The sequence below is a fragment of the Tachypleus tridentatus genome, chromosome 2, assembly GCF_004210375.1.
Source record: "Tachypleus tridentatus isolate NWPU-2018 chromosome 2, ASM421037v1, whole genome shotgun sequence".
Classification (NCBI taxonomy): domain Eukaryota; kingdom Metazoa; phylum Arthropoda; class Merostomata; order Xiphosura; family Limulidae; genus Tachypleus; species Tachypleus tridentatus.
This window is the reverse complement of record NC_134826.1, coordinates 145,351,352-145,367,672: the sequence shown is the minus strand read 5'-3', so window position 1 is coordinate 145,367,672 and position 16,321 is coordinate 145,351,352. Positions and strand designations below refer to the sequence as shown.

General features: G+C 37.3%; 1 protein-coding gene across 1 annotated transcript; it reads right to left on the bottom strand.

Moving 5' to 3' along the window:
• Positions 1-1,322: 1,322 nt before the first annotated feature.
• LOC143245299 (alpha-(1,3)-fucosyltransferase C-like) lies at positions 1,323-3,619 on the bottom strand. Its single transcript, XM_076491482.1, has one exon. It carries the CDS (start codon positions 3,122-3,124, stop codon positions 1,961-1,963), a length of 1,164 nt encoding a protein of 387 aa, XP_076347597.1. The 5' UTR covers positions 3,125-3,619; the 3' UTR covers positions 1,323-1,960.
• Between the last annotated feature and the right edge of the window lie 12,702 nt (positions 3,620-16,321).

Here is a 16,321-nt window from a genome sequence, read left to right as displayed (position 1 = left end):
TATCACTTGTTTTTTTTTACTTTGAAGTTTCCGCAAAGCTACTCGAGGGCTAGCAGTCCCTAATTTAGCAGGGTAAGGGAAGGCAGTTAGTCATCACCACCCACCGCCAACTCTTGGGCTATTCTTTTCAATGGGTGGTGAAATTGATCGAATGTTATAACGCTCCCACGGCTGAAAGGGCGAGTACGTCTGATGTGACGGGGATTCGAACGTACGGCCATTTTTATGTAAACACAATGTTCAATATTTAAAGTAGACGTTGAATCGTATTCGATAGAGATGACTGGACTTTTAAAGTTTTACTTCAAATCTTTAAAATAGGTCGAAATTTGCACTATTTTTAGCAATTGTTAATTAAGGTTCGAGCTTTTAGGCTCAATTTTTTTTTTTAATTTAGTATATAATACAAACATATATATCAGACATTATACCCGAAGTGCAGGCTACTTAAACAAAAGCACTTCATTGTTATTTTAAAGCAATATTATATGTCAACCACCATAATATTTTTATTCTTTTCTGTACGTGGAAAGCTCACAATGAGATCTATACAATATATTACCGCGTCCTTTCTACGCGCATCCCAGTCGCGCCAAGCATGCTCGCCCTTTCAGCCGTGGGGGCGTTATAATGTGACGGTCAATCCCACTATTCGTTGATAAAAAGAGTAGCCCAAGAGTTGGCGGTGGGTGGTGATGACTAGCTGCCTTCCCTCTAGTCTTACACTGCTAAATTAGGAACGGCTAGCGCAGATAGCCCTCGAGTAGCTTTGTGCGAAATTCAAAACAAACAAACAAAATCCTTTCTGCGTACCATCTGTCAGATGCCTGCGAATCACAGTTGAACACATAAGCCTCAGACAAAATGCATGTAAAATTTATGAACGTCATAGCAACAAATGATGATGTCATTGGTTAAAGAATAAACTACACTGTTATACGATTGGCCAAATGTGTTAGACAAATGAAATTATCACTATATTAAAATTAAAAATTATATAAATTAAATTTCAGCAAAGGTTGTAGTGTAGGCACTCTACATTTAGTAATGCGAAACAATATGAACTGATGTCCAGTGATAATCAATTGCTGTTAGGCCTCACCTCTACACTGTGAGGGGCGTGGGTATCCCATAATAGTGATGGTTAAATCCCACTGTTTGGCCAAAAAGGCGTAGCTCAAGAATTGGCTGAGGGTAAGGTTACATATCTACCTTCTCTCAAGCCTTTCTGTAGATAATTAAAGGCAGCTGTATGAAAAAAAAATTCTGTGTAGTTTTGCGCGAAAATTCTGAAAAAAATACAAACGAACCAACTCCATATTTAGGTGTAATTACTTCACGAGTTTCAGTTAACTTACTAAAGTATTGCTTGTTTGTGTTTTCTTTAGCAATGCCACAGCGGGCTATCTGCTGAATCCACCGAAGGGAATCGAACCGCTGGTTTTAGCGCTGTAAATCCGCAGACTTACCGCTGCACCAGCAGGGAACTGCAGTATTACGATCGGAATGTTTTGTTTTTGTTCAAAATTGTTGCAAGTTCTTTGCTTGTGTCATTTTGTACGCAACAACAAAAAAGACAACTACTGTAACGCAAGCAGTAAATGCTTTGAAAAGTCCACGGCAATAAAACGTTATATATTTTGAAATATTTAATTTAAATAGAAATCAAAACTGTAAAAGACAGCGTGGTGGCGTTTTCTTTCTTTTGTTTTTAACTTAGAAAAATATATTCATGAAGCTGATATGCTAGAGCAGGTTTAGGTAATCGTTGAACTACATTTCATGAGGGAAGTACTTTAAATAAATGTATTTGGTTACAATGCATTTCATTTAAGCAATTAACGCTGTATAGAGTTACACTACGTAAGTACCCAATGACGTATAAGTAACCTGAGATCGACCATGTTTTTTAACATGTTTGTAGTATTTACCTAAACTTCTTTCGTAATTCTTAGCAAAATCAAACAGATAGAAGGCCTTGGGCTTTGCTCCAACTTTTACAACTGGCTTGCGTTTTCCACCACTTATCAATTTCTTGGTAGGTAGAGGGCCCTTCTGTCGAGTCGTGAAGCTTCCGGCATAATTCACACACCCAGTGATAGCCACCCATGGCATGCATCTGTTTCCACCTAAAATAACTGTTATATTCAGTAGTGTTCTGTGATAAATATATTAAATAATCAGCTAGATCTTTAGGTGTCGCAAATTCCAGAGCATTAATAAAGGATTTAGGTGGAGCTAGTTCGCTGTAGTTCCCACCACCGAACACTACCGGGACCATATCTGTTTGTAAAATGTGAAAGAATTTCTCTGTGACGTAGTCTTGACAAATGGAATTTTCAAAAGATAAATAAAACCGATATTCTCTGGCTACATCGTTATAACAAACCTTAGACATCCTTGGTTGGCAACTTTTCTCTCCACATAATCCGTATACGTCCACGGGCACGTATTGCTTCAATTCGCTGACGTAACCTTCTCGATTTCCAACAGTTTTACAGTTGCTCACAAACCAGACCACCATCTTGGTTTTATTCGAAGCGTGGTCACGAGACACGGGTTCCAAGGTAACGCTACGATTGGTAGTTTTTTGAACGTGACCGTAAGGAGTTACTATGTCCGAATCTAGGCGGAAGGTAGCGGTCCAGTTTATCATGTCGTTAAAGTGATCCAAGGATCCCGTGTTGTGTGGGGATTCCAGGACGAATAAAATCCATCGTTGATGGGACAACCGAATGGCTGGAATATCGTTGAACAGATAATCTGCCCAATGAAACACTAATGCATCACTTTGATTCAGAACTCGACGATTGGATGTTAGCGAACACCTACGTTCAGTACACTGCATCTTATCCGTCGAAGGAAGATAATCTTTTTCAGAGAAGAAAGTCGTCCATAACAAGACTGTTTTCACAGCTGCTCCTGATTCTCCATAAGGTTCACCTGTTGATCCTGGATCTTTTGAAGACTGAACCAAATCACCGGATTGTCTAAAGTGGAAATTCGAGGGACGGATGTGAAAATCGATATGGATAGAAAACGACAAAAACGAAGCTAAAATAATAACAATTGTTAAAAATAGTAGAAATATTCTAGCTTTGTCAAATATACGAGGCAGTTTCATCTCGGAAACGTTATATTGACTGCAGAAGTTTTACTTCGTCGCACAACAAGAGAAATATCTATTAGAGTATTGTTACTGCGGTTTCAAAATAGTTTTATAATAGCTCAAGTAACAGTTGAGAAAACACATTAATAATTCGAGTGAAGTTTCTGATCTCACTCTGTAGCACCGGAGCTCTACTCAAAATACATCATTTTGAGTTGCAAATGAAACATACGGCGAATAAAGAAACCATTACAAGCCACACAGCTGTTAAATTATCTCCAATTGTCCATGTAACTGTAACACGTGGATGTGCTCTGAGGTTCAGCTATTTTTCAAGCAGTAGTAGGACAGTTATAACTTTAGAAGTTCGAAATTATAGATAACACGAGCAACGTCTGCGTGCTAGAGTGTAAAGGACGCTTGCTATTTGTTCACTGGAAAGCTGTGTTGATAGCATTGTTCAAAACAGACAATACATAATCTGTTGAGGGGATAGGTGTGTGTCTCTTGGCTTAGCGTGCCCGGTCTGCGAATCCTGTGAATGAACAGTCCACGTGTGAAGCTTTGCGCGAACTTATGTTACAAACGACCAACGAATGAGTTTTAGGGTGGTAAAGCAGGAAATGGTGTTAATTTCAAAAAACAAATTGAGAAATATTTGGTCGATACTCCAAAAACACATGGTGTTCGTCATTTTAATGACAAGACCCGGCATTCGCTGGTGTTAAAGCGCTCGGCACGTAATCCGAGGATTCGAATCTTCGTCACACTAAACATACTCGCCCTTTCAGCAGTAGGGTTAATTTCATTATCTATTTAAAAGAGTAGCCCAATAGTTGGCGGTGGGTGGTGATGACTAGCTACCTTCCCTCTAGCTTTACACTGCTAAATCAGGGACGGCTAGCGCAGATAGCCCTCGTGTAGCTTTGCACGAAATTCTAAAACCGAATTCAATGACAAAAAATAACAACATTTTAATAACAGGAAGAGGTTAACGCTCTCTCTACGTTGGTCATTTTTTGACCCCGTTGTCAGGTTTGAGACAATATATGTTTATTTCGCTTTAAAACACGTTTTAATCCCCTGAATGCTCAAAAATTAACTATTAAATGCCTTTCAATATCTTATACTTAATACAACTTTTGAATATTATTATTTTTTGTAAGGTACTATACTACATAGCTGAGATTCGGAGGCAAATTACAATAAGCGACTATTAGTGTTTCTATTGTAGCTATGTTCTAGATGGTTACGTTTAAAAATATGTGTATATAAACCTGTCTTCAGAATGCTAGGTAGAGAAAATATGGAAACGTCTGACTGAGTAACGGTCTAATATTTAGTAGAAAGTAATACAATAGCGGCTGTCTTGTTGATATTAGGCTTAGCTTGCCAGTACAGCATAAATACTATATTAGGCTTAGCTTGCCAGTACAGCATAAATACGTTTAATATCAATTTCACTTTCTCAGAATCATACCCTACTGGTGGTGGTGAATTTGTTTTCATATCTGCAGGTAATTAACCCGGCTTTAACAAGGCTCTAACATTAACTAAACCATTGTGAGTGACACGGTCATGAAACAAAAAAGATTTTATAGACAACAGACGGAGTTAAAAATACAGAGTTTTCACATGACAGCTTCCCAACTGAGAAAGACATTGAAGATATCGGCTTCCCAACTGAGAAAGACATTAAAGATATGTTCTACCTTCTCAGGCCAGACATAACGTTCTAAGAAGAATGTAGCTTTATTTCAGCTGAGTTTCTACAAGAGTTCTGGATATCTTTAAACAGTGTTAACCCATGGATATCTTCAAACAGTGTTAACCCAGAATGTGAAGAAATCATTCTTCAACCTTACCAGGTGTTGACGATACAAAAGGCAAGACGACAGTTACAAGAAAAAAGATTGATACATAAACTCTGTTATGACGATAAAGTATGTTATGACGATAAAGTACGGACGAAAAGTTTGAACTAGCACCAGATAAAAATGACAGAGGCAGTCTGTTTGTTTGTTTTGAATTCTCGACAAGTTACACGAGGGCTATCTGTGCTAGCCGTCCCTAATTTAGCAGTGTAAGACTAGAGGAAAGGCAGCTTGTCATTATTACCCACTTACCCACTGCCAACTCTTGGGTTACTCTTCCATCAACTAATAGTGGGATTGACCGCCGCTTTATAACGCCCCCACGGCTGAAAGGGCGAGAATGTTTGGTATGACGGGGATTCGAATCCACGAACCTCGGATTACGAGTAAAGCACCTTAACCACTTGGCCTTGCCGGGTCTGACAGAAATAGAGTGGAGGTTTCTAGAAGATGAAACAGCTAAAAGAAAAATGCATTGTGAACATTTTGTTGATAGAAAATGGATGAACTCTATGGAGCAGAGAAAAACAGATTCGCATACTCTGTAAAAAAAAAGCAAGAAAGAGGAGAAAAAAAAAGATATTGCAACCACTAAAGTAGTGCATAAAAGTTACACGAGGATGAAGAATCCATTGAAACTAACCATCTATGACATTAGATGACAGAGTTAAAATTGGAGGCCTCATGTCCACAGAAATATTAATGATTAACGAAAAGTATCAGGGCATCAGACAGAGTTAAAGAATGATCGAATTGAGTATTATGGACCTGTAGACAGATTAATTAAGTGATATGTCTCATACTTAGGCCGATACTGCTGTGATCAGAATTGAAAACGAAATATTTGGTAGAATGTGGAAATACCACAACAAGTGTGAAACCGTGGATGTAAACCAAACCGATGCACTTTCACATGATGAGAATACGAGAAAGAAAGATAGTTAAAGAAATAGTAAACTCTGAAGAGCAAGGCCCACTAGCCTACCCTGATGATGGTTCTAAGGTAAAAAGGGTTGGATGTTTCTTTGCCTGAGGAATTAACATTAATGGGAAGTACAAGTCCCTGCCCATTATGCCAGACATTTCAGAATCCCACAGGTTGACCTAGAAGTCGATGTCCTCAACAGTTTGTAGGCGGCTAGTTGTCTTCCATTGAAGCTTTAAAGCAGCTCTTTGATGGAATTGATTTTGTAATAGCAGACAAAACTGCACGTAATGTAGATGTAATGACACTGTAATGTAATGACACTGCAGCTAAGCACTTCGAAACTGATCTTTCGTTTTGTAATGTGGACACTTCTCTTATGTTCAACAGTGCCATCAATAACAATGTGGACACTTCTCTTATGTTCAACAATGCCATTAATAACAATGTGGACACTTCTCTTGTGTTCAACAGTGCCATTAATAACAATGTGGACACTTCTCTTGTGTTCAACAGCGTCATCAACAAGCAATGGAAACAGAAAACAACATTGATAGAGACAAGATTTACTCCAATTTATCAACCAATGCATCAAGTTTAACGTACTATTCCGAGACTTTCAGGAAGTCGCGATCCATTTTTATCATATGTGTGGGGTACATGGTTCTCTATCGTGTGACTGCAGTTCTGAGACCATTTTTACCTTAAGATTAAATGGCCCGGCATGGCCAAGCGTGTTAAGGCGTGCAACTCGTAATCTGAGGGTCGCGGGTTCGAATCCCGGTCGCACCAAAAATGCTTGCCCTTTTAGCCGTGGGGGCGTTATAATGTGACGGTCAATCCCACTATTCGTTGGTAAAAGAGTAGCCCAAAAGTTGGCGGTGGGTGGTGATGACTAGCTGCCTTCCCTCTAGTCTTACACTGCTAAATGAGAGACGGCTAGCACAGATAGCTCTCGAGTAGCTTTGTGCGAAATTCAAAAAACAAACAACCTTTAAGATTAATATCTTATGATAAGTATCATTAACTGATTTGTTTATATGTAATTATTTCTGGAGAAAGACTGTACGTGTATTCGTAATAATGTCTAAGCCTGGATAACAACTTGTTACGTAACAATTATTTGTTGAACAGAATAACTGTGTAGCATTGTTACAATACGTAAAGTCTGCTTCTACCTCTCCAAAATATCTTGAAGACAGTGTAAAGAAAATATTCAAAATTCATAATTGAAATATTTTACCTGAATTAACGTCTTCACAACAGAATAAACAATCGACAATAAATAAAAGGCCCCAGCACAGCCAGGTGGTTAGAGCGCTCGACTCGTAATCTAAGGGTCATAGGTTTGAATAACAATCAAACCGAATATGCTCGCGCTTTCATCTGTGAGGGTATTATAATGTGACGGTAAATCCAACTATTCGTTGGTAAAAAAGTAGTCCAAGAGCTGGTAGTGGGCAGTGATGACTAGTTGCCTCCTCTCTAGTGTTACATTGTTCAATTAAGGAATGTTGGCGCAGATAATCCTCGCGTAGCTTTGCGCGAAAATTAAAAAAACAACAACAAATGATAAATAAACCTAAATTAATAAATCATGTAATTTCTTTTTATGTAAAGGAAAAGTTGTATACAACTTCTTAGGTCCCCCACTGGGACAGAGGTATTGTTTTTTTGTTTTGAATTTCGCATAAAGCTACACAAGGGCTATCTGCGCTAGCTGTCCTTAATTTAGCAGAGTAAGACTAGAGGGAAGGCGGCTAGTCATCACCACCCACATCCAATTCTTGTGCTACTCTTTCACCAACGAATAGTGGGATGACCGTCATTATAACGCCCACACGGTTGAAAGGGCGAGCATGTTAATGTGACGGGAATTCGAACCTGCGACCCTCGGATTACGAGTCGACTACTAAGCACATGGCCATTCAGACAGAGGTAAGTTATCGGATTTACAACGTTACAATCAGGAGTTCGATTCCCTTCGGTGGACACAACAGACAAACCGATATAGTTTTGTTATAAGAAAAACAAAAACACTCATCGAGTTGAGTTCTAGTATAGTTCTCATATATTATTTTTACTTATTCTACTGTGGAATCTCTCATCGGCAGACAGGAAACAACAAAAACACTGATTTGGAAAACAATCGAATCAGTGACGTTTCATGTTCCAGGTGTTCAACCTACTTTTACAACGACGTGTGTTTCTTAAACGAATGTTTCAACTACAGTAAAGGTACGAAAAAGGCGGTCTCGGCATGGTCAGGTGGTTAAGGCACTCGACTAGTAATCTAGGGGCGCGGGTTTGCTTTCACGTCGCACCAAACATGCTCGTCCTTTTAGTTGTGGAGGCGTTATAATGTGCGGTCAATCCCACTGTTCGTTGGTAGTCAAATAGTTGGCGATGGGTGGTGATGACTAGCTGCCTCGAGTCTTATACTGCGAAATTAGGGACGGCTAGTGCAAATAACCCTCGTGTAGCTTTGCGCAAAATTCAAAAATAAACCAAAAACATATTTGATAACAAACTTCGTTAACAGCGATTACAATAAACTGTTGGGTTCTAGATTACGATAACCTATTAGGTTCTAAATTACAATAACTTATTAGGTTTTAGATTACAATAACTTATTAGGTTCTAGACTACAATAACCTATTAGGTTCTAGATTACAACAACCTGTTAGGTTCTAGCTTACAACAACCTTTTAGGTTCTAGATTACAACAACCTATTGGGTTCTAGATTACCACAACCTATTAGGTTCTAGATTACATCAGCCTATTAGGTTCTACTTCCAATATAAATAATAATATAAGACTTTTTACATTTTATCTTTCGTGTGTTATGTGATCCCAAAGAAAATAAACACTGATAATCATAAGAAAGGAAAGTCAGTGAAGTTCTGATAAACACAAGTGTATCAATAAAACAGTGCATATATTTTAAGTCACATCAGCTTACAACGTGTTTCAGAGATGTTAGATAAACTAAAGAACATTTAGTTCGTTGAGTAAGTTTTTGGTTAAAATACGTTTCTGACATCGCATGTTTCTATGTTGCTCTGTTTCTAACAAATAGGATCTAATTCTGAACTCATAACTAATCTTTACGGTAATAGCTGCATGTACAAGTACGAAACTACAAATAGTGTTATTGTATTTCCAACCCTAATGGCACTTTGTGCGCATGTGAACTAAAGAGTCATGTTCACAGACCCCTATGGTTCCGTTGTTAGAGTCTCAAATTGTGAGACACTTACCAAAAGAAAGGACCCTTCTACAACAAAATATTTGCTCATGTTTGTTTGTTTCGTATTGATTTCTGCGCAAAGCTACACGAGAGCTATCTGCGCTAGCTGTCCCTAATTTATCGTCCATAGCTGGTATAGTGGTAAGTCTACGGATTTACAACGTTAAAATCAGGGGTTCGATTCCCCTCGGAGGACTCAATAGATAGCCCAAGGTGGCTTTACTATAGGAAACCACCTACACCCTAATTTATCAGTGCAAGACAAGAGAAAATGTAGCTAGTTATCACTATCCACTACGAACTCTTGGGCTATTCCTTTACCAACAAATAGTAGGACTGATCGAAACATTATAACGGCCCCACGGCTGAAATGAGAAGCATGTTTTGTGTGACTGGGATTCGAACCCACCACTCTCAAAATTACGAGTTGAGCGCTCAAAACACCAGGCTTGCCCATCTTTGAGTCGAATAAGAGATCTGACTGTTACTCTTTTAACACAACCATAACTAAAAGTTTTAAGCGTGTTAGGCAAAGCTGACCACTAGAATATTACGTTTTAAGAACATGTTTGTGTTATGCATCTTTGGACAAGGGGCATTCCAAGTGTTGGAGGCACTTTTGCCATGAATGTATTTTGTCGTAAAAGTAAGATATATACTTTTTTTGATTTTGTTAAGTTAAGCAAATAGCTACATAGGTATTGAAACCCGATTTCTAGCTTTGTAAGTTCGTAGACGTACTTCTGTGCCACTAGGGAGCTACGCTTTGGCTCATAAGTAAGTGGATGAGATAAACTTTCGGAATGTTACAGTACAGCTCGTATAAAGTTGTTTTTTTCGTGGAATCAGCTGGAAAGTTCTAATTGCCTCACGTAAGAGAAACTTTGCTTTAAAACTGGTCGAAACATCACCAATTAGAAATAGATAATAATATTTTGTTCACACTCGATTAACTTATCAGATGTATTATCTTTCATATAAGTGGTAACAAAATAATTTACTTTTTTTACCGGATAACGTATTTACATTTCACTATGGTTAAGATCCTCAACTCGTAATCTAAGGGTCGCGGGTTTAAATCCCCGTCACACTAAACATGCCCGCCCTTTCAGCCATGGGGGCGTTATAATGTACAATCAATCCCACAATTCGTTGGTAAAAGAGTAGCCCAAGAGTTGACGGTGGGTGGTGATGACTAGCTGCCTTCCCTCTCATCTTACACTGCTAAATTAGGGACGGCTAGCGCACATAGCCCTCGTGTAGCTTTGCGCAAATTTCAAAACAAACTAAACCAAACATATTTAATTTCTGACTATCCTTTAAAATGCTTTTTGCTGTTATATACACACGTATGTAGTTTGTGATACACGGTCGTAAACATCACAGAAAAGAAACTTACATTTTTAAACCTTTATATTTAATGAATGTTATATTTCGGTTTCTTCCGTCGATTTAGTCAAAATTTAATAATAAATTTATTATAATTTTATTACCTTACAAAGATAATAAACATTATAAATACTAGGTGGCGCTCCATCTCAATGTTTCTAATATCCAGAAATTGCCATTTCATTAAACTTTTGTTTTTAAGGACCAAGATTCACAATGTGCTGATCCAACAATAGGTATCGAAACCTGATACTTAGCATTGTTGAACACTGTTTTTATGCAAAGAAAACCATGGAACATTTAACTGAGTAAAGTAAAAATATATATATACATGTATACATTTCAAGCAGGACCGGCGTGGCCAGGTGGTTAAGGCACTCGCCTCGTAATGTTAGGGTTACAGGTTCAAATCTCTGTCCCACCAAACATGCTCGTTCTTTTAGCCATGCGGGTGTTATAAGGGTACACTCAATCCCACAATTCGTTGGTAAAAAAGTCCACGAGCTGGTAGTGGGCAGTTACTAGTTGCATTCTCTCTGGTGTTACACTCTTACATTAAGGAAGATTGACGCAGATAATCCTTCTGTAGCTTTGCGTGAAATTCAAAACAAACCATTTCGAGTATGTTGTGTGACATTCACCACAGCGATAATTCTAGGCTTTCAGTTCTTCTATAATTGACCACGCCTTCCTTGAATATGATATATTCAATTTACATTTCTTTTGAATTAGAAAGGCATTCACTAATATTTCTAAAGTGGGTGTGTAATTAACTGATTCGCTAGCTTTGTAGCATAGAAACTGGGTAAGTAAATAGTTCAATTCTTTAACGTTAGGCGCATATCAGTGAAAGTACACGCATTATTTATTGAAATCTCGATAAAACTACGTCCTATAATAACTCGTGATGTGTGCACGTACTTATGTTACCTAGTACAGATGTATTGCACGAGCTCAACGATGAACATTGTTGTTACACGTGGATGGGAAGTGATATATAATTGCGTTACAGTACAAAATAATCTCAAATATCTAAAATACGTATTATAACATAATTTGTATGATGTTCGAACATAGCGTCCGATAAAAGCTTTTGGTCTTGTTTCTCTAGTAAAGGACAAAAATACGGTTTTGTCATTGTTATGTAGCCATAGATTTCGAAGCTAAGTGGATAGGTGTTAATAGGTACCTTGCTATAAAATAATACCTCATTTTGAGGTGTGACTGTATTGTGAGAAGGACATTCAATCCCTCAGAGTTGATTAATTATTGTTAAGTTGATTGGTGATTGGTAGAGTTGATTAATAATTAATAGAATTGATCGGCGATTCGTAAGATGATTGGAGATCGGTAAGTTGAATGATGATTGATGATTGGTAGAGTTGATTGATGGTCGGTACGTTGACTGGTAATCGGTAAAGTTGATAGGTGATTGGTAGGCAACCGACACGTAGTCTGAGTAGCTTTATCATAAATTAGAAATGTAAAACAGTTTCAGAAAATGTTTCACGGAATGTACTGTTTTAAATAGTCACATAGTTATGGTCTAAGAGGCGGTTCGTATATTTCTCTTACAGTTATAGTCCAGTAGATGTTTCACAATCAACTCCCTGATAAATTATTCTATTATTATAAGTTCCCAGCTTGAGCCCTACTAAATTATCTTCCAGTTATAAATTACATCCTTCTAAATGTTCGTATAAATATACTTCAAAAGGGTTTGTGTATGCATAACTGTCCTGTCACTAGGTGGTGAGGTGAGCATAGCCACGGACTGCTTATGGGTAGTTAGTTACTAGCCATTGCAGAGTTTCCGAAACGTTCTTTAACTGAGATATAGTCAACTTGATTTTTCATAATTTCATAATTTTCTTTCACTACGTTATGGTGACCTCAAAGTAAGCAACTGTTTAGTGTTAACCAAGTGTTGGTGTCGCTATATTTCCTGTTCACTAAACTGTACAACTCTTCCCAGTTCTCGTTCCGTTTCTCCATGACGATTTGGTCCAACTAGTACAACTACCTTCAACTACTTTTAAATTAAAGTTATATAATACCGTAAAATATCCCCTTGACTTCGATGCTCACATACCTTCCTCAAAAGCTTGATAATATATTACGATTTCTTTTTTTATTATCAGATGTAGGCACGCACTCTTGGAGAGTGGCTAATTTTTTTTTTCAAAACTTGGCTAACATTACCCTGTACGAAATGGGTCAGAAGCCCTTAAAACAGTTACTTTATTCCTTTTTTATTACCAGACTCATCTGTGGTTTTTATCTCCTCTTGAATACATAAATTTACCTATAACTGTCCATCTAATCTCACGTGTCTCTAGGATGCCACAAGCTCATCTTTTCATCTCGCGCCTTATGTTCGATACCTCACGTTGCACGTTCCTATTTTATCTTGAGGCTTCCAATTGCTGATTTTCTGGGTCCCAATACCAGAAGTGAGAGGCCCTACAGGATTGGGCTTTTCTGCCTAGAACCATCATCATGGAATCCACTACTTACAGGAACTCCTCCTGGTCGACTGCTTCTACAGACCTTCCAAAAGTCCCTCATCCTGCTATGAATGCTTTATTACTTCATTCAACCATCCATAGCTAAATAGGGCTAAACCATGCAGTTAAAACGCCCAGACCCTAACTACAACATAAGGGTGTTGGTGCTATTGGCTAGATTAATGTCAACAGGTTCAGAAAGGGATCGTTTTCAACAACAGATGTAACGTCTAAAACCATCTGATAGAATTTCCACGCCAATAACTCCTGTTTATACCCCAAACGCTGCTAAGTAATCTTATGTTAATGGAGATAATTTCACTTTAACATAAAAATTAACAAATGAACAGACGTTCATTATCGACGGAATGGACTCTCTAACTCAGCGATCTTTCTGAATGTTCTGATATATTAAGTACACGTGGTATACGTGTAGTACGCGTGTATATAAATGTTTTCCCTCATGACAAAACAAAGAAAACCTATACACCTTATACAAATTGTGAACATGTCCGTGCCTTTATAGTTTTATGATTCTGAACCAGAAACGCCCTCTACACTTTATTATATTTAAACTTCAAATCGATTTTCATCAATGTCTCGAAGCGGACACATCAACTTAACTTAAGAGCTAAAATCAACTACAAACTCCATGTTATGCTTGAACCACTTAAAGTCTAGTGCTTAATACTCCTACGAAAAGACGTTTCTAGTCCTGATTTCTCCAAGCCCGTTCCCCTGGCTGTGGTTTCGCTAGATAGTAGATAGGGACAATGGGAATCTCGTTAATCCATTCATTAATGGATTTAAATGGCAATTTCATTTAAATACAAAATTATTAGCCTAATATTAATAACCTTTCAAGTTGCTCTGGGGCCTATTAGGCCCCACTTTCATAGGAGTGTTAATACTCTTAAATTTCACTTAAACCCATTCAGCTTTAAATTTTTACTGTTAGCACTACATTATTTCCTGTCTTACTATTGGACAAAAGTTTTAGTTTTGTGAGCGGAGAGAAGAGAAACAAAAGTTTCTGAGCGCCCTCTGTTGTCTGGTAACCTCCCTTTGGATCTTGTTAAATTTCAAAGCCAAAATACCTATCAAATTAGTAGAAATCACCAATAAAGGCCTAGTGAGATCATTTGTATAGGCTTTGTTAATTTAATAATGTGTTTTAGTTTATGTGAGTGAAAGTTAAATATATAGGCGAACGTTTCTTGTTAGAAGAACTAATCGCTACTCAATGGTAACTGTTTGTATTACAGTACTAGTCCAACAGACCTTTTATGGTACATGTGAACTATGAATGATAAGAAAATCTCATGGGAAAGCACACAATGTTCACAGTTGCACAATGAAAAATGTTTGTTTTTCTTAGTTGTTAAGCACAGAGAGCTACGTAATAAGCACATCTGTGCTTTGCCCAGAGAAAACAATGAAATGAGCGAAAATAGATAAATAATTGATGATGCTATAGTAAATCATATAAAAACTTTCGAATACTTAAATTGATATATTTTGCTTAATTTAAGCTATATTTGTTGTTTCTTGTCGAGGACAAAGCTACACAATGGACGATCTGTCGTCTTCCCTGCTGCTGGTGTGGAAACCCGATTTTTAACTTTCAAACTTACATTTGAGCCATCGGAGACCTTAAATTAGATAAACCAAGCTGAAATTAATTACCAATGCTAAATGAATGAAACACCTTTAATGGGAAACAAAAAGAGAAGACTGAAACAAGAAACTTAAAACAAGTTTGGAGTCAGGGAATCATTTTATTACTTTTGACGTCTGGTTCTATTCTTTTGCATAATGCATACCTTCCTGTTTGACTGCCTAAGAGTAAAAACCAGCCAAGCTGAAAGTGATGGAGATTTCCATCTGACAGACTGACAGACGTATATATATGTACAACGCTAACTAAATTATCCGTTCTCTGTTTAGGTGTCCAAACTACTTGAAATATGAACTTAAAAACACACGACGAACTTACTTTAAAAAACGGTTATTTCAAACGTTTAATTTTCATACCATTTCAGTCTTTATCTAAATATCTAATTTTCAAAACAAAAATTACACAATCTAGATTAAAGTTTCTTTAACCTGTTTAGTGCCGTAGACGAGATAACTCGTCCAAGCCGATCGGTAACACAATGCCACGGACGAGTTAATTCGTTCTCAATAATACCTAGCTTCAACGCTAGATGTCAGCATCATACATTCATTTGACCTACTTACAAATTGTTTCACTTTCGATCCAAAATGGCGTCACAATAAAAGTTACAAAATGAAGAAGCATTAGAGTTGTATTGTAGCAGTTAACAGGTTAAAAACACATTAGTTTCTTTTTTCTTATTTTGACAGTATAAACAGGTTTCGATAAGATACAACATTTTTGGTGAACAACTTTTAATTTCAGAATGTGTCGTCCCATTTCTGGTTGTTTTAAGATAATGGGGGAATTCATTTGGGTAACATGTAACAACAATTGTAACTGGAACTGTGATAACCGATCTGTAGATGAAATTCTTTTTTTGGAACCTTTTACAATAATTGATCACCGATGTAATGAACAGTGCCATTTCGAGGTTCAAGAACCACTAGTTCAAACAGCCATCAACAATTATGACAAATATTACGGTATATTTTTTCTCGTTAGCTGTCCTGTAGGCTTAACTAAGTTACCATTTGTTTGTAATAGTAATGTAGCTCTTTAATTGATTGATTGGAATATTTCAATTACTAACTTAAGAAAAGTTTCTGATTGAAGCCGCTTGATTTTATATACAAAATAAGCTATTAGAAAGTGAGAAAAATCATATCATACTTATGTTGAATGTGTAACATATATGTTACTTATGTTGAATGTGTAACACATATGTTACTTATGTTGAATGTGTAACACATATGTTACTTATGTTGAATGTGTAACATATATGTTAATTTATGGTCTGATTTTTTAATAGCTGACCTAATAAAACCATCATGATAGTTTTGTTGCTAAGGGATGATTTACAGTGTTGAGTATTGCTAAAAAGAACGTGACATGAAGACAGAACCAAAAATTAGCTTTTATAGGAAACCCGGTGAAAAATTAGCCTTAGTATGGCCAGGTGGTTAAGGCACTCGACTCGTAATCTGAAGGTCGCGGGTTCGAATCACCGTCACACCAAACATTCTCACCCTTTCAGCCGTGGTGGCGTTATAATGTTACGGTCAATCCCACTATTTGTTGGTAGAAGAGTAGCTCTAGATTTGGTGGT

What these genes read in the sequence shown, in the direction of transcription:
- LOC143245299 (XM_076491482.1), bottom strand. Translation starts at nt 3,124, where the DNA reads ATGAAACTGCCTCGTATATTTGACAAAGCTAGAATATTTCTACTATTT.